Below are 18,667 nucleotides of genomic sequence, written 5' to 3'. Positions count from 1 at the left end.
AGAAACATTTGCTAAATTGGAAAGAAAGCAAAAGAAAGAAAGGGAAGTTGAAGTCAGATTAAGGAGCCTCCAGGTCCTAGGATTTGGATTTTCTCCTTTAAACAACAAGGAGCCATTAAGCAGGGATTGCTATGACCAGACCTACTCGGTTGGAAGATGACTCTGGCAGTGGGGTGAAGGATTAATTGGGGATGAAAGTTCTTGGCAGCAGGGTGACCAATGAGGGGTAATAACAATTACTGAGGTAAGACGTAAAGAGAGCCCAAACTAGGATGGTGCCAGGAGGAGGGAAAAGTGGGAGACCAAGAGACAGGCATTGGAAACTAATGGGATGTGGGGGTTGAGGGAGAGAGAAGGCTCAGAGAATGAAAGCACTAGCAACAGAAATATGGAAGTTCAAAGGTGGCCCATTTAAAGGAGAAGATGATATGTTCAGTTTGGGACGTGCTGAATTTAAGGATGAGACTGCACATGGCCAACAGCTATGGGGTAGAGTGGTGCAGTGGCTTGGAATCAAGAACACTTGAGTTCAAACCTGACCTTAGTCACTTACTAGCTGTGTGACTCTGGGCAAGTCATTTAACTATAGTCTGTCTCAGTTTCCTCAGCTGTAAAATAGGGATAATAACAGTACCTCCCTTCTGGAGTGACTGAGAAGATTAAATGAGATAATATTTGTAAAAGCACTTAAGACAGCGCCTGGCATATAGTAGGTGATTAATGCAAATTTGTTCCCTCCCCCACCCCCCCAAGAGACACCAAACTCTGTAAATGACTGGCAAGCAGACTCTTTCCCAGAATTCATCGCTTTTGGTGATGTGGAAATTGTAGGAGAGAATTCTAGGCAGAAGAAAGAAGGTAGAAGAGAGGAGTTTGTCCTCCATCCAGAGCACTGAGCTGCAGCTGATTTCTCCAAACCAGCTTCTCTATTCCCTCCTCTGGGAATCTGACAGGCTGCTGATGCAAGACAGTGGTACCTGGAGCTCCCTATAGGCCCCAGGCTACTTCCTTCTCCTGGAGGGGAGGGAGAGTCAGAAGCAGAGACAATCCTGGCTCCCTGCCTCTGATCTGAATTTCAGCTCCTCCCTTGCACTTACCCCCCACATCCAATCTGTTGGCAATGTGGAGGGTGAAAGGTGAAATGACAAGAAACACATCATAACCAGACCCTTTCTTGAGTTTAGGGTTGGACCCCAAATACAGGAAGAAACAGACTTTTATGTAATAAAAAACAATTCATCAAATAAGACCAACAAATAAGACCAAGGATACAATTAACCAGGATACAAAATTGGGTAATCTGATTTCTAATTGGAAAGATTTGGGACTTTCCAAGTTAGGAGGGAGCAAGCGAACAGGTACAATTCCCTGAATTCAGAAAAAGAAGTGTCCCACTCCCTGCAAGTGTCTGTAAACAACCAAAGGAACATGGAAAAAATGACTGATCGATCAGTATGGGGTCAGTTTTCAGATAAGATATATGGGTTGTATGTATAGTAGATGTATAATTGTGAGAAAATACCTTATATCAATCTTTGGCTCTGACTGCATTTTTGGTCATCATAACCTAGGTCCCTGGCTAAGGGTCTCTAAGAAACAGGGAAATGTGCTCCAGCTTCCCAGCCACTCAGAGCCAGGTTTAAATGACACAATAAGGTTTTCTCCCAGTTCCCAAAATTGGATAATGTTTTCTCCCAAGACAGAATATGGATTAGATCGATAATTGAAAAAAAAGGGAACAGAGCAAACTCCAGGATTGAGTCACAAGATGGAGTCAGTGTGGTTCAGTCAGCTTCCACAATTAACCACTTGCTGTCCTAATTGCCTCAATTCCTCCACCAAGTCCTTCACCACTTCTACCTGCCCCACATTTCTCCTATGTGTTTCGTATTCTCCACTCACGCAGTCATCACAGCCTTTGCTCTCGAAAAGGTCCAATGGTGACATCTTTACTTGTATGTGAACTGGATCTGAATGAGGTTGACTTGTACAAAGTCATCAGCCTCACTCTTTCCTCTAGTCATTGGAGTCCAGTGACAAGACAAAGGTCAAGACAACTGGTGATGGCCCAGGATGCAGTGGGTAATCTTAGTCTTTTGGAGCCAGGTTGAGGAGTTGGAATATTCCTTGCTCCCCAATAAGATTTCCCAAATCTCTCTCTACTGCCATCACTCATTAACCTCTACTTTGAAGTAGACCTTCATCACCTCAGACTTGCACTATCGCAATAACTTGCTGGTTGGTCTCCCTTCGGCTCAAGTCTTTGAAAATAGATTTTTCTCAATCCTGACCCCTCTTGACTTCTCTACAGCCTTTAACAGTCAATCACCCTCCTCGATTCTGGTTTCCCCTGGTTCTCTTCCCATGTATCCTACTGATCATCAGTTTCCTTTGCTGACTCTTCATCCACGTCACACCCTCTAACTGTGGGCATCCCCCCCACCAAGCTTCTGTCCTGGATCCTCTTCTCTTTTTACTCTTGCGCTCAACTTTCATAGATTTAATTAGCATCTCTCTGCATTTGCTTCCCAGAACTGTAAAACCAACCCTAGTCTCTCTCCTGAATTATAATCACACATCTCCAACTGCCTCGTGGACATCTTGATCTTAATGCTTGATAAACTTGATAAATCAGCATCTTTAACTCAACATATCCAAAACACAATTCAATATTTTCCCTTTCCTCAATACCCTCTACCTTCTGAACTTCTTTATTACAGTTTCTTTAAATTCAATTTTGCTTTCAATGCCAAATTCTCTCCCTCTTCCCTCCTCCTCTCCTACTTACTGAGGAAGCAAGAAAAATAAAACTGATTAAAAATTTGTATAGTTATGCAAGACAAATTTCTGCATTAGCCATCTTCAAACAAAAAAAGCAAGAAAAAGAAAAAAATATGCTTGAATCTGCCCTCTGTGTCCATCAGTTCTCTATCTGGAGGTGGGCATATCTCATCATGAGTCTTCTGGAATTGTGGTTGGTCATTGTGTTGATCAGAATTCCTAAGTCTTTCATGGTTAATTGTCTTTACAATATTGTTATTACTGTATACAGTGTTTTCCTGGTTCTATTCATTCCATTCTGCATCAGTTCATGCAAGTGTTCCAGGTTTTTTTAAAGCCATTCCTTTCATCACTTCTTATAGCATGCTTATGTTCCATCACATTCATATAGCATAATTTGTTTAGCCACTCCCCAGTTAATGGATGGTACTCTCCTCAGTTTCCAATTCTTTGCCCCCACCAAAAAAAAGAATTACTACAAATATTTTTGTACGCGTAGGTCATTTTTTCCCTCCTTTGGTCTCTTTGTGGAATAGACCTTGTTGCAGTATCTCTGGGCTCTGGATCAAAGGGTATGCACATTTTAATAGTTTTTTGAACATAGTTTCAAATTGCTTTCCAGAATTTCCCCATTACTGTTAAAGGCTCTACCATACTCCTAGTAATCTAGTATCACTCTTTCTCATCCCACCACCCCATATCCAATCCATTGTCAAATCTTATCATTTCTACCATCACATCTTTCCTAAAGATTCCCTTGTCTCCACCCACACAGTCACAGTCCTAATTTGGGCCTTTATCACCTCTTGGCTTCCCAGCCTCAAGTCTCTCTTCCCATTCCAACATGTCATCCACTCAGCTGCCAAGGTGATTTTTCGTAATTCTGACCATGGGTAGCTAGGTGGCACAGTGGATAGACTCATCTTCCTGGGTTCAGATTTGACCTCAGACACTTACTAGCTGTGTGATCCTGAGAAAGTCACTTAACTCTGTTTGCCTCTGTTTCTCATCTGAAAAATGAGCAAGCAATTCTAGCATCTCTGCCACAGAAAATCCCAAAATGGGTCACAAAGAGTCTGACATGACTGAAGCGACTGAACAACAACAATATCCTGACCATGTCACCTTCCCTTCCTTAATGAGTTTCAATGACTCCTTACTACTTTCAGGATCAAATAGAAATATCTCTGTTAGGCACTTAGAGCTCTTTCAAAACCTAGTTCCTTTCTGCCTTCCCAGTCTTGTTACATATTACGCCCTTTCATGTACTTTTTATGATCCATCTACACACACAACATTTCATCTCTTGGTTATCTCCCATGCTTGGAATGCTCCCCCTCTCACTTATGCCTTATTTCCTGGCTTCATTCAAGATTCTGCTCTAAGGCCACCTTCAGCAGGAGGCTTTTCCCTATTTTCCCAGCTATGGATGCCTTCTCCTCTGAGATTACCTCCCACCAGTTCTATACACATCTTGCCTATACCTGAGTATTTACTTCCTGACTCCCAGATTAGAAGGTAATCTCCTTTGAGAACAGGAATATTTTCCCTCTTTCTTTGTATCCTTAGAGCTTTAACACAAGGCCTGGCAGACTAATATCAAGGCAAGAGAGAATACTAAGGAAAGAAGCAGTGTGTTACAATGAATAGAACACTAGATTTACAGTATGGAAGTCCTGGGTTCAAATCCAATCTTAGATACTTACTGTTGTGTGATTCTGGACAAGTATGTTCATTTCTGTGTGCCTCAGTTTCCTCCTCTGTATAACAAATTCAATAGCCTCGAAGGTCCTTTCCCAGGACAGATCTCTGGTCCTATGATAAGAAAGGAGAGGTCAAAAGAGGCAAATATTACAGTGTTATCAAGGAGCCTGAGGACTGAGAACAAATACATTGAGCTGGACGATAAGAAAGGCATTGGTGACCTTGGAGAAAGCAGTGTCAGTAGAAGGACAGTGATGTAACAGCAGATTAGAAGGAATTGAGGAATGAATAGGTGATGGTGCAATGGTAGTCACTACTCTTTCTAGAAATCTGGCTGTGAAGAAGACAGATAAGATAATTTTCTGGGGCAATAAAATCAGAGATTTCTTGCAAAGGTAGGGACAACCTGAACATAAAAAGAGATTGGTAAGTAGAAGGATTGAAACCAGAGGGCCAGGGAGACACTGAAGATGAAAGAGAGGTGATGTTTAATGGGGCAGACTCATGGAAGAGATGACAGGAGATGGGATCCAGGGCATTGATGGAGGGGTTGACCTTTATAAGGGAGACTTTTGCTCCTTCTTAGGCTGGAAGAGAAAGAGACAAGGGTAAAAGAGGACATAGGAAGACTGGAGGAGGGGAGATGAAGGAAGCTCATGTCAGATGGCCTTGATCTCTGCAAAGTAGGTTTTGAGGTCATTTGCTGACAGTGAGCAAACAGGGTGGGTATGAATTGAGGAGCTCAAGGAGAGTGAAGAAGGTTTGGGACAGTCACTATGGAGAACATGACAGGGATTCACTAAGACATGATTGCCACATAGCAATAAGGCCTCAGTAGATGGTCTAAATTTGTGGTGGATCCCATCAGCACAGTTTAATAACTTCCATTGGGAGAGAAAAGGTGGATAGTGGGGATTATGCAAGGATTGTTGTTTAGTCGTTTTCAGTCATATCCGACTCTTTGTGACCCTTTGTGGTTCTTTGTGTTGTTGTTCAGTTGTTTCAGTTGTGTCCGAGTCTTCGTGACCCCATTTGGGGCTTTCTTGGCAAAGATACTGGAGTGGTTTTCTATTTCCTCCTCCAGCTCATTTGAAACATGAGGAAACTGAGACAGGGTTAAGTGACTTGTCCAGGGTCACACAGCTAGGAAGTGTCTGAGGCTACATTTGAACTCAGGAAAAGGAGTCTTCCTGACTCCAGGCTTAGCCTTCTATCCACTGCAGCACCACTTCACTGCCTTATCCAAGTATTAGTAGGGTAGAATGGCAGTGAGGAATCATAGGTAGAAAAATGACTCGAGGGTCTTGTGGAAAGAAACCTGGTTCTAAAGTCAAAGGACATGAGTTCTCATCCACCTCTGACACTTACTACCCCAGAGACTTTGGGAAATCACTTCCCTAGGTCTCTGTTTCCTTAACTGTACTAGATGATTTGGGGGATGCCTTCTAGATCTAAATCTATATGACTCTAAATGGTGGGAAATGAAACCAGGACAGAGAAGAGTTGAATGATTTTTCTTCCTGTAGGTCTGAAAAGCTGAGTAGGGTGGGTACTGTCATAATAGATTTAATATATACTTTAAAAAAACAAGCTGTATGTAATATAGATACATAACTCCACAGGCAATCTTTTTTTCTTCTTGTATATGGAAATATTTGTGTTCATCAAATTCATAACAAAAACATCTTTTTAAAAAAAAAAAGTATTGGTTTTACCATGCTTGGTTTCACCCCTACTCAATAAACTCTAAATGGCTCCCTCTTTCTTCTAGGATCTAATTTAAATTCTTCTGGCTTTTAAAGCTCTTTACAATTTGGCCCTAACCTACTTTTCTAACCTTATTGTACATTACTGCCCTTGCTGCAGTCCACTGTCAGTCAAACTGGACTTCCAGCTTCTCTTTTTTCTTTTAAAAATTAGCAAACACTAAAATGAAATGAGCTTTTTCATATACATTATAAAGGATTGTACATGCAACCAAGAATGTCTATTATGTACAGCTAGATCTTAAATATGCAGATACATATATACATATGTACATACACATGTGTATATATATAATTAATTCAACATGAAACTTTCAGAGATGGTTTTTGCATTGGTGTCTCCCGTGCCTGGAACATACTTACCTCTGCCTCCTAAAATCTCATTTCCTTCAAAACTCTGCTCAAGTGACACCTCCTACATGAAGTCTTTCCTGATCCCCTCACCTGCTAGTCCCCTATTAATCCCCTCCTAGTCCCCTATTACTCTCTTCCAACTGACCTTGGATTTCTTTTTGTCTATATTTCATATACACTTAATAATGTCTCTGCCCCCTCTACTCTGCCCCCATGAAAGGGCCTTGAGGTCAGACACTGTCTCATTTTTATTTTTGCATCCCCAGCACTTAAAACAGCACCTGGCAGAAAATAGGAGCTTAATAAATACTTATTGATTGATTGATGGGGAAAGGGCAGCAAAGGCTGAGCTAAATTGGGTAAGGAGGAAGGAGGTAATAAGGGGAAGGGGTAAGTACTCAGAGCAATAGTTCTGGATAATAGGGACAAAGGAAGCAAGAGGTATGTGGGGATTGGGGTGGGGACAGGTGACAATCTTATGATTTCTAGATTTGTCTCCAGTCCTGGCCTTTCCCTCTACCTTCAGAGCTATATCTCCAGATGGACATTCCCACCCACTAACCTTGACTCTTTCACCACCTTGCTGAGTGACCTTAGCAAGTCATTTCCTGCCTGTAAATACCCCGAGGTGTAAAATGTCAAGAGTTGCACCGAATTATTTTCAAGGTCCCTTTCAGCTCTGAGACTCTGTAACAGTGCCTGACTCATAGTAGGCATTTAATAAATGCTTGTGGGGGTAGCTAGGTGGCACAGTGGATAGTGTGCCAGCCCTGGATTCTGGAGGACCTGAGTTCAAATCTGCCCTCTGATACTGACTAGCTATGTGACCCTGGGCAAGTTACTTAACCCTGACTGCCTCCAAATAATAATAATAAAATAAATGCTTTTGAATTATTTGCTTGACTGGTGAACTATTTTTTACCATCAGCTCAACTGAAGCAGTGTGGTATAATGGATAGAGCTAGCCTCAAGAGCCAGGAAAGACAGGGTTCAAGTTCTGTCTCTGACACTACTTATATAACTCTGAACAGCTGCTTAACCTTCTTAGAACCCAGGCAACTCTCTAAAACTATAAATTGAAGAAAAGGTGCCAATTTGCATTGCAGGAGTTCCCTCCTAATCTGGGAGTTCCCTATGCCACTGGAATCCCCAGTCCCTATCCCTCATCACCTCAAATTTTTGTTGTTCAGTCATATCCATCTCTTTGTGACCCCATTTGGGGTTTTCTTGGCAAAGATACTAGAGTGGTTTTGCCATTTCCTTCTCCAGTTTATTTTACAGATGAGGAAACTGAGGTAAATGGGGTTAAATGACTTGCCCAGGGTCACACAGATTTGCACTCAGGTCTTCCTGACTCCAGGCCCAGCACTCCACTGCAGTGACAACTAACTCTGCAAGTCATTACACAGCATTCTCTAATCACCATTAATTGCCTAGCTCCCATCAGGGAGCTTATAGTGCTCATCTTTTCTCATATCACTCCACCCTCCTAATTTCCATAGCATCCAGCTTAGTGGTAGGTATGTAATTAATATTCATTGATTGATTGATCCTTCTCTCTATCCCCCCCCCCCATTCTCTTTCTCTTCCAAGCAGCATATATTTGGGAGGCATTTCCCATATTCATCCCCATGAGAACATCCATTCCCATGGGAGACAGCATTCAGTAGTGGGTAAGCTTACTGGGCTTGAAGTCAGGAAACCTCATCTGAGACACAATCGCTGTACCATGCTGGCCTCAGTATCCTCATTTGTACAACTAAGGAGTAGGACTCAAGGGCCTATCAAGTCACCTCCAGCTCTAAATCTGTGATTTCAGTCACCTGTAGGACTGTATACTTAGAAAGGATCTCAGAGGTCAGCTAGTCCTGCCCTTTCAATTTACATATTCGAAAGGTAAAAACCAAAGGTAAATGACTTGTCCAAGGTCACATAGGCAGTAAATAACAGCAGGCTGGGATTTAGACTCAGGCTGTCTGATTTTGGACATGAGTGGTCTTTCCAATATTTCACATTGTCTCATCTCTGGTTTTCCAGATTTTCTCCTCTTGTTTCTTTTCTTTCTCCCTGTCTCTTCTGTCTTCTCTTTCTCCCTGATCTCTCTCTCTATTTGTCCTCCTATTCCTAGTCTTTCATCCCTTCTCCCCTTTCTCCTCACTATCCCAGGCTTGTCTAACACTTTCCTGGTTTAGGAAGAGCTAAGGAGTTGTTTGTAGTTTGCATCACTCCGGTAGACACCCAAGTCTTACAAGGCACTGCTCGTAATAAAGAAAGAACAAATGGGTGGGAGAAGAGAGAGTGAAAAGGGGTGGGGGGGAGGAGTGGAGAGGAGAGGACAACATGATGGGAAGGGAAGGGGAAACCTTTGCTTTGGGGCCCCTTCATCATCTCCCCTGGCTTGGTTCAGCCTGCCAAGTTAGGAGTGAGGAATAAGAGGAAATCAAAATGTAGAGACAGGAGAGCTTAAGGTTACTCATTTCTCTTTCTCATTCCTCCTCCCCATTCCCCCCTCCCCATCTCCTTCTCCCTTGGCAGCCCGGATGCCCACACAGAAGGGGGCACACAGTCTGAGCCTCAAGCCTGGAGCTGCCCATGGTTCCGAGAGGTTGGCTTCCTGAAATGGAGTTCCTTTAGGAGTATAAAAGAACACCTCGCTCCTACGATGTCCTAGGTTAGAGGAGAAGGAATTTTCCAGAGACTCAAGGTTGGACCCCGAGCGGCTGAATTGTACCCGCCTTACTTTCTACTCCCCCTCCCCCATAACCCTCAGCACCTGGTTTCCGTGATGGCAGGTGCCGCAGCCCCAGGGCTGGATCCCTGCTGGCCTTTGGGGACAGCTGGAGTCCGGGGCTGGGAGGGAAGGGGGGCGGTGGGGGGGAGGGGGCTTGTGTATTCGTGTGTGTTGGTTCGAGTAAGTGTCTATGTCTGTGTTTAAGTGTGTTTGCGTGTGCGCTCTCGAGAGTGTGAGTTTGTTAGGGCGTGTGCAAGCATGTATGTGAGTGTGAATATATCTCTGCGCGCTCGCGAGTGTGTTAATGAGTAAGCTGGTGAGTGTGTAAGCATGTGTCCGTGTAAGCGTGTTTGGAGGGGTGGGGTGTATGTGTGTGTGTGTTGTGTGTAAGTGCGCGCGCGCCCACGGGGTTTAGATGCGGACTGCAGCGGGCAACCGGGACAGAGCAGGGCACGGGGCTCGAGGGTGGGGGTGGGGGCTCCCTATCCCGCAACCCCAGGACTAGAGATTCAGGGATGGGAGGGGGGGGGGGGGTAGTGGTGTGTGTGTGACCATTGGGCCAAGCTCGGGACGTACCACGGAGACCAGTGGGGGGGGCGCAGGGGGAAGGTGGCATGGCCAGGGCCTGGAGGGGAGCCTGAACCCCCGCCGCCCTCGGAGTGAGGTCGCGGGCCCGGGTGGCAGGGAAAGCGAGGGAGGAGGAGCCTGAGGCGGGGAAGGGCCGGCCCTGAAGGCCGCTCTCGGCCCGCTGGCCCCTCGGAGAAGGTGGAAGATCTAAGGCAGGCTGAGTTTGGCGGGGAGAGGAGGAGGGGAGAAGAGAGAAGGGGCAGGGGAGGGGGAGGGAGGGGGCGTCCCCTTGGCGCTGCCCCCCCCCCCCCCCCCCCGCCTGACTTGGTCGCGCCCAAAGTGTAACACTTTCTCTTTGTCGGAGAAGCGCCCCGGCTTCCTGTGCAGTAGCTAGAGAGGCGGCGAAGGCAGCGGAGGCAGAGTCCCGGCAGAGGCAGCGGCGGCGGAGGCAGAGTCCCAGCAGAGGCAGCGGCGGCGGCAGCAGCCCGAGCAGCCACGGCAGCGGCAGCGGCGGCGATAGCAGCCGGCACAGTGGCAGCCCCGGAGCGCGAGCTCCTCCGTGGGGAGGGGGCGATGGCGACGGCCGATGTGGCGCGCCAGGTGGTGAGTGATGGCCCCCGCAGCGCAGCGCCCGCCGGGCCCCCAGCCCACCCCTGCCCGGGGCACCCTAGAAGCCGCAGTCCTCGCCGGCTGCCGGGGCGTTGCCGGAGGACGCGTGGCCGCCTCGGGACCCCCGCCGCGCCCCCAGAGCATCTTGCTTGGTCCCCGCGCCCAGGCGGCGGCGGGGCGTGCTCTGCCCCTTGGGGCGGTGCGCGGGGAGCCGAGGCTGAGGGCACGAGCCAAGGCAGTGCCCTGCGCCCCGCGTCCCGCGCCCCGCGCCCCTTGGAGCGCTCAGCGGCGGCTCTGGGGCGCTCCCTACGCGGCCGTCTTTGTGGTTCTGCCTGTTTGTCCGCACGTGTAGCTGGGTGCCGGTCCGCATGCGGGTCCCTCAGACAGCCCGGGGGGAGGGGGTGTGAGCGCGCTCGCGCAGCACCCGGTGGGGACCAGGGTCCCCGTGGCTCCACGTTTGGGTCGGTCCGGCTGTGATTCAGGGTCGGAGGGGTGGGGCGCGTGGGCTGCAGCTGGGTGGCCGGCTTGACTGTGTCCCTCTACCTTTGCCCTGACCTTGCCCGCATTCTGGTGTGGCCCGGGGTTTTAGGGGGGGGCATGGCCCCTCAGGGGGTAACTGGTCGCTGCCCAACCTGGAGAGTCAGATCAGTTCAATGGGGATGCAGGGAAAAGGGTCAGGATCTCAAACTGTGCATCTCTTTGGGTTGGCAGCTGACTCTGGAAAAATGTCCATTTTTAAACCTCAAGTTTTCCAGCCTGGGAGGTGCCCAGCATCACATAACAGTGACCTAGGACCTTCCATTCCTGCTTTGCAGACCACAAGCACATTTGAAAAAATAGTAGTAATAATAATAACTCAAATACCATCTATCATGTGTAGGAAGAGTTAGTGGAAGAAATGCCCACAGCCACAATATCAGGGCTTTTTCAAGTGTATGTACTGAATTGTGGTTGGCAAAGCTCTTGACAGTTGGGATTTCAGAGGGGATCTGTGTGCTTAAGTCACTTAGGAACTGGACCTCTGAAGACTGTTTCTGTTCCAGATCTCGAAATTCTATATATGACCTTAAACAAGTCCCTTAATCTCTCTGGGCCTCAGTTTCTTCCTCTGTGAAAGGAAAGGGTTGGGCTAGATGATTTCGAAGGTCCCTGCCAGCTCTAGTTCTAACTGGGGATTTAAGTCTAGGATCTAAATGGGGAAAACAGACATCAGAGAATGAAGAGATTTGCCCAAGTCACATAAGCTAGCCAGTGGCAATGCCAAGAAGAGATACCAAGTCCAAACTCTGGTTGATGGCACACTTATTTAACTGAAATACTTGAGGCCACACATTCCAACATTTCCATGAGCCTTGGAGTTGGTTTTTCTGTCTTGTTAGTGTGTTTCATGGACCCCCAAGGTAGAATTGGAAATCATCTCCAATACCCTCATTTGACAGAAAGGGAAAACTGAGGCCCAGAAAGGGAAAGGGACTCAGCATGGTCACGCAGCTAGCAATTAGGACTGTAGAATTAAAAACGAGAACAGGTCTTGGAGATCATCTGAGTCTGTCATTTTATAGAGAGGGGCCTAAAGCCTGGAAGCGAAGAAATAGATGAGCAGAGGCTCCAACCCAGGGCTTCTGACTTCCAGTTAGGCACTCTCCTGGACACATCTCACCACTTATGTATTCAAAAGCTTCGTCGGATCTAGAGCTGTTAGGGTCATTGGACATCATCTAGTTCAGGCCTTCTTCCTCCAGAGGAAGAAACTAAGGCCAAGAGAAAGGAAATCACTTGCTCAAGGTCACACAGGTGGTAAGCAGCAATCCCCACCTAACCTGGCCAAGGGGAAAAGCCAGGGAACAATGTTTTCTTTAGTAAAGCTGACAGGCCACTTTGGGGTATGAATATGTGAATTTGACGTCATTGGCACCACTCTATTGTGTGTTTAAATGTTTTTATTAATGCCTTTTGTTTTTATATCACATTCATTTTGGAGTGGAGCCTTCTCCTCTCCCTTCTTCAGGGAGCCATTTCTTCTAATAAATATTTTAAAAGAACTAGGGGGCAAAAAAGCAGTTCAGTTAAACCAATCCACACAGAGACCAGTGTCCTTCTGTATATATGATATTCTGAACCCCTAGTCCCCCACCTCTGACAAGATGGGAGGGAGGGAGAAGTCTGTCTTAACTACTTGTACTTACTGGCCAAAACCCTCTGGATAAATGACTGTGGGTTAGATGTTCTAAATGGAGTGGGGGGATGTCATCACCAAGTTCCATTCCCCTTAAGAAAAACACAAACTCAGGGATTGCAAACACCCTGTTTGTCCTATAGATCATTGTTTTCCCTCTGGCTGGGTCCCATCTTCCCAGATCCTAATGGATTAGAAGAAGCTACAGAGCATAGTATGATGGAAGGAATCCTGGTCTTGGGATCAGAAGATCTGAGTTCAAGGGGTTCCTTGAGTTCCCTTCCCCCTTGTGCCTTACTTTCTCCATCTGAAAAATGAGGATATTGGACAAGATCACCAAATTCTCTTTCAGCTCTGAATACCAAGAAGTCATGTGCTCCAGCTCTTGCTACAATGTTACATGGATTTCTGGAAATATTTGTATCACTCCTTATTCTCTTTACTGCCCACCCCACCCCATTTCCTCTCCAGCTATAGGTCAGCCTTTTCTTTATGGATCATTGATCTCTCTCCCTGATGTATCCTCAAGGTCATAACTGAGCCCCTGAGCGGGGGAAATGGGGCTATACACCCTTTGGTGAGAACTGGGTCTAATAGTGGGGGAAAACCCAATTATGTGGTTATAAGCTGTTCCTTACTAAGAAAAAAAGCAAAATGTTGGGGCTTCTTAAGTGTGGACAAGATACCCTGATGGATCATGGGAAGCCCTGAGCCAAATCAGGGCCGAGGGCTACGGAAAGGATAGCCCATCGCTAAAAGGGAAAGAGAATTCAGAGCCACAGTTTAGAATGAATTGATCAATAAACAACTTTTATTAAGCACGTATGCCCTGCCAGGCTTGGTGCTAGGTGCTGGGCCTATATGTGCAAAAGGAAGACTATCCTTTCCCTCAAGGATCTTACTTATGGTAAGAGGCAGGGAGGAAAACATGTACACAGATAAAGAAATACAATAAAGTGTGTAGAAAGTAAGCCCTGTGTCACTTTGGCCAGGGTTGGGAATGGGCAAGCACCATGGCTTGGTGGGAGGGAAGGGGCAGAGATCAGGAAAGGCTCAAATAGAAGGTGGCACCTGGGTCAAGCTTTGAAGGAAGCTAGAGATCCTAAGAGGCTCAATCTTCTGAGTTCAGACCCAGTCTCAGACACTTCCTAGCTGTGTGACCCTGGGCACTTCCCCCTGTTTGTCTCAGTTTTCTCATCAGTCAAGAGAGCTGGAGAAGGAAATGGCAAACCACTCCAGTCCCTTTGGTAAGAAAACCCCAAATGTGGTCACAGAGAGTCAGACACGACTTAACAACAGCATGGGATTCTAAGAGGCAGAGGTGAAGAGGCAATGAATTTCAGGTGTAGGAGACTGCCTGGGGTAAAGACACAGAGATGGGAGATGCTGTTGATGGGGAACATAAAGTAGATCACTTTGGCTTGAAGGTAGAGTGTGTGAAGGGGAATGAGGTGTAATGAGCCTAGAAAGGGAGGCTAGAGTCTGACTGTGAAGGGCTTTAGATGCCCTACTTAAGGTCTCTTACCTTAGAAGCAATAGGGAATCCTTGTAGCTTCTTGAGCAGGGGAGGAACATGGCCAGACCAGTGCTAATTTCGGGAAATCAGTTTGTCATGTGTGTGGAAGATGAGTCAAAAAGAGGGGCAATGGAGACCAGTCTGGTGGCAGTAGTCCAGGGGAGAAGTTCTAAGGGCCCGAGCAGTTGAGGTCATAGTTGGATGAGCAGACAGAAGGGGGCACATGGGAGAGGGGTTATCTGTGGTGGTAGAATCGGCAGGATTTGACAGCTGGTCAGATGTGCAGGTGAGAGGTGAAGAACTAAGGATGCCTCCATGCTTGGGGTAAATAGAAGGATGACAGGAAGCTAGAAAAGAGGGGAGGTTAACTCATGGATATAACCAAGTCCTGTGATGATGAATCGCACCAGGCAGAGTCCTGGGCAGTGTCACTGTTTCCAGGCTCCAGAGGCTCTTAGCCTTCTTTGTACCATGGGCTGCTTGGTCAGTCACTCTAGGAAAACCTATGGACCTTCTCAGAACAAGGGCTTTAAATGCAGAAAAGAAAACACAAGAGTATTTCAAAGGAAGCCAATGACATTGAAATGTAGTTATCAAACAAAAAAGAATCCCTCGGGTTCACAGAACCAAAGTTAAGAACCCCGGTTAAGTTAACAATATTTATGAGGCCCAGTGCCAGATGCGGTAGGGCATACAGAGGGACTAGGAGACCCATTTCTCCAAAAGCGTAGACTTCGACATGTGGAATAACCAGACAGGAAGAGTATCTTCTGGTTTTTTCTGGTGCTTTCTGTCTTTCATATTTATCCATTTCTTTAAATCTCAGAATAATACTGTGATGTCAGTAGGGTGGCTAGATAGGGGATAGAATTGCTGGACTCAGAATTAGGAAGACTTGAATTTGAATCCTGTCTCATTGACTCCTTAGGTATGTGACTTAAGTCACTTAACCTCTTTGTGCCTCAGTTTCCTCATCTGTAAAGTGAGGCAGTTTGGACTCGTTGGCCTCTAAGCTCCCTTTCAGCTGGAAATCTGTGTTCCTTTTTCTCAGTTGCATTTGGGGAGGGGGGTGGGGAACTGATACCCAGAATGATGAAATGACTTGCCCAAAGTCTTCCTCTCAGAAGAAATGCTGAGTCTCTGACCTCAATCCCGATACCCCTTCCCACCTCCATCCAGTGTTCTTTCCCCTGTGTTCCAACCAACCTTTCAGTTGATTCGCATTGTCCAGACTCTTAAGGGATATAGGAATATCTCAGTGGATGGATGACCCACAGAAATACCATGGGTATGGATAACCAACTTGACTGTATTATGTAATAGGATTATGTAATAAAAATAATACCTTAGTTTAATATGGCTTGCTTCTTTCTAACAGCTTAAAGGACTCCTAACCATATGATGTCATTTACCCCTGACAGCACCCCCACCCCTCCGCCTGATAGAATAGTATTTGTCTCCTCACTTTAAGGATGGGGAAACTGAGGCAACCCTCAGGACAGTCCTACCTTCCCTTCAGGTGTATTTCTAGGAAAGCATCCCAAGAGTCCTAGTGTCCCCTTTCCTCACCACTCCCCTTTTGCTCCTATAAAGCAGTAGAAAGCTTAGTTAACTGTGAGAGAGCTCAGTCATGGATTTTGGGCTATTTTGTCTTGGTTCTCCACCCCCCCCCCCATACTGCTTTAAATAAACATCTCGGAGCCACCATCCAAGTAATGAGAGATTATTTTAAGGAACAACTGGTATGGGGGGGATAAATTAGAAAGCCAGCCCCTTCCTCCTGAGCTTGGCAGGAGGAGGTGTCTGCCGCAGGGGCTTGAAACTAGGTTTCTTTGCTGCCTGCACACGGATGGGGGGGGGGCGGGGAAGCACTCACTCCCGAGGGTGAGAAATGCTGGTTCCCCTCTCCATCACTGCCTTCTTGTTAGAAACAATCAGCCATCTGCTGAATTATGCAGAGCCCTCAGCTGGAGAAGAGAGGCCTGGCCAGAGCTGGTTCACAGGGGCCAGGGCCTTAAGGGAGTGGATGGAAAAGAAGCCGCCAGGGGTAAAGGCTATCCCTCCCCTACCTTGACCCCTCCAGCCCTGGAGGGGTCACCAGGCGGCTGAGACAGGAGAAGTTCCTTTTTCAGATTCCTAGTAAAAAGGGTCAGTTTATTGATGATGATGAGAGTGCCTTATCACACTGTCATGTAGTCTGACAACAACCCTGGTAGATACTGTGGGTGTTATTATCCCCATTTTATAGATGAGGAAAGTGAGGTGCCAGCAAGTGAAATGAAATAACTTGCCAGGGTCACACAGCTAGTTTGGAGTCTCCTGACTCCTTCCTGGGCCTCAGTTTCCTCCCCTGTAATCTGACGAGATCGGACTAAATGGCCTCTGAGAACTGGCCTTCTAGTTCTAGATCTAGGATCCTACAGTGTCCTTGGGCATATCATTTCACCTCCCTCGACTTCAGTTTCCTCCTCTGTAAAATGATGGCCAGCCCCAGATGTTTGGGCCTATGGCTTCAAGCTCAGTGCTCTTGCCACTGTACAGTGCTGTTTCCCTGCTGGAGGCTCAGGCATCCCTCAAAGACAGGTGATGGGGATGAGGATGACCTGAGCTTTTTGCATTTTTCCAGGTGGGTGAATAGTGACCACTGTGGGGAAACTGCTTCCGGGTGACTCAACCTCAACCCTGATCAGGGAGGGACATCCTTGGCCTGAGGATATCTTACCTAGAATCTGGCTGGTTTTCAAACCTTGTGACTGTGTGTGTGTGTGTGTGTGTGTGTGTGTGTGTGTGTGTGTGTGTGTGTGTGTGTGTGTGTGTGTGTGTGTGTATAGAGGGAGGGGAAAAGGCTCCAAAAAAATCAGCAGCAATGAAGGTTCCCTGGGCCTTGGACCTCTCAGCCCCTGGCCCCTGCCCATTCTCACTGGGACCCTTCCAGAGCTGTCTGATGTGTGAGGCTTCCTTCCTTTTGTCCTCTCGATGATTCCTTTAAGGTCCAACTCTTTCTTTCTAGCCCGTTGTTTAGGGTATGTGTCCTAGCTGGATGACAGAATTCATTCCTACCCCTTCCCTGCTCTGAGTGCCCAGGATGCCAGGACTGGATTAGCCACCAATCCGTAAAGTCCCTTCCTTATCCTTAGCTCAGTGCCTGGTACAGAGTAAGCATTTCATAAATGTGTAATGTATTCGGCCCAATAGCCTGCTTGTGGCCCCAGGATGACAACTCGTGGCTGTGTGACACTAGATCACTTACACTCACTTCTCTAAGTGGCTCTGGGGGACTCAGGGATGCAGAGAAGGCGTTTTCACCCCATACTTGGACCGTTAGCATCCTCCAAAGTACAGCTCAGGTGGTACCGCCCTATGAAGGGGCTTCCTCCACCCAGCTTCCGGGGTCTCCCCATCCCGTCACGTTGCCTTTATTTTGTCTATGTATACCTGTACACGTGTTGTTTTCTTCAATAGGAAAGGGAATAAGCATTTCTGTAGTGCCTACTGTGCGCCAGGCACTATGCTAACCACTTTACAATTTTTATCCCATTTGATCCTCACAATGATCCTTTGACATGGGTGCTAGTATTATCTCCATTTTACAATTGAGGAAACTGAGGCAAAAAGAGGTTAAGTAACTTGCCCAAGGTCACACAGCTAAATATCTGAGGCTGGATTTAAATTCATTCTTTCTGTCTCCAGGTGCAGCACCCTGTCCACTCCACCCCCAGATGCCTCTGATAGGCTGTAAGCTCCCTGAAGGCAGACATAACCTCTTTTTTTCCCCTTTAGTGACTCCTGCACCCAACACAGTTCTTGGTGCACAGCAGGCAATTCACAGTGCTTGTCAGCTGGTTGATTATCTAGGGAAGGAAAAGAGGGAAACACAAGTGATCCATTAGGTTTGGGCTCTACAGGTATGCCTTGCTTTAGGCAATTGGTATGCTCTGGAAAGCTTGATATCCATAAATGGCATCATCTTGGAGTGCACCAGAAGGGCTGCCTCCCTAAAGGAATCCTAGAGTGAAGCCTTTCACGGAGGGAATGATTCCCTGACATTTCTCATTCAGCAAATGAGTATTAAGCTCTGTGTCTCATTGCTGGGGATACATGGACAAAACTTTGAGGCAATCCCTGCCCTCTGGGAGCTTCTGATCTTCTGTAAGGACACAGCCCATGCAGGCAGTGCCCGTCTTTGGGGCCTTGTTTCTCACTACCAAAGTTCTCACCACCATCAGTCCTGGTTTCCTTTCTGGTGCCCTTCTGATCTCAGTGTTTGCTCCTTGGGGGGAGCTGGAGGGTTCTCCTCATTAATTATACTGCAGCCTTCTGCCACCTTTGAAAAATTAGGAGTGGTACTACCTGAGGATCCCAGATTTAGAACTTGAAGGGATCTTGGAGGCCATCTAGGTCAACCTCATTTTACAGATGGAGAAACTGAGGCATATCAAGGTGGAGTGACTTGCACACAGGGA

At 46.9% G+C, this 18,667-nt stretch overlaps 1 protein-coding gene across 2 annotated transcripts in view; it reads left to right on the top strand.

Annotated features, from left to right (window-relative positions):
• Positions 1-9,974: 9,974 nt before the first annotated feature.
• The window catches only part of SEPTIN6 (septin 6), a 59,123-nt gene continuing 50,430 nt past the window's right edge, over positions 9,975-18,667 (top strand). Inside the window, exon 1 of one of the 2 annotated variants that reach the window (XM_072626883.1) lies at positions 9,975-10,506. In XM_072626883.1, the coding sequence (XP_072482984.1) occupies positions 10,477-10,506 (30 nt within the window). In that variant the 5' untranslated portion in view covers positions 9,975-10,476. The remainder of the gene's footprint in view (positions 10,507-18,667) is intronic. The other variant, XM_072626884.1, reaches the window with a different exon arrangement.

This window comes from Notamacropus eugenii, chromosome X (assembly GCF_028372415.1).
Source record: "Notamacropus eugenii isolate mMacEug1 chromosome X, mMacEug1.pri_v2, whole genome shotgun sequence".
NCBI classification, from domain to species: Eukaryota; Metazoa; Chordata; class Mammalia; order Diprotodontia; family Macropodidae; genus Notamacropus; species Notamacropus eugenii.
The sequence above is the reverse complement of the archived record's forward strand: the minus strand, read 5'-3'. Positions and strand labels throughout refer to the sequence as shown.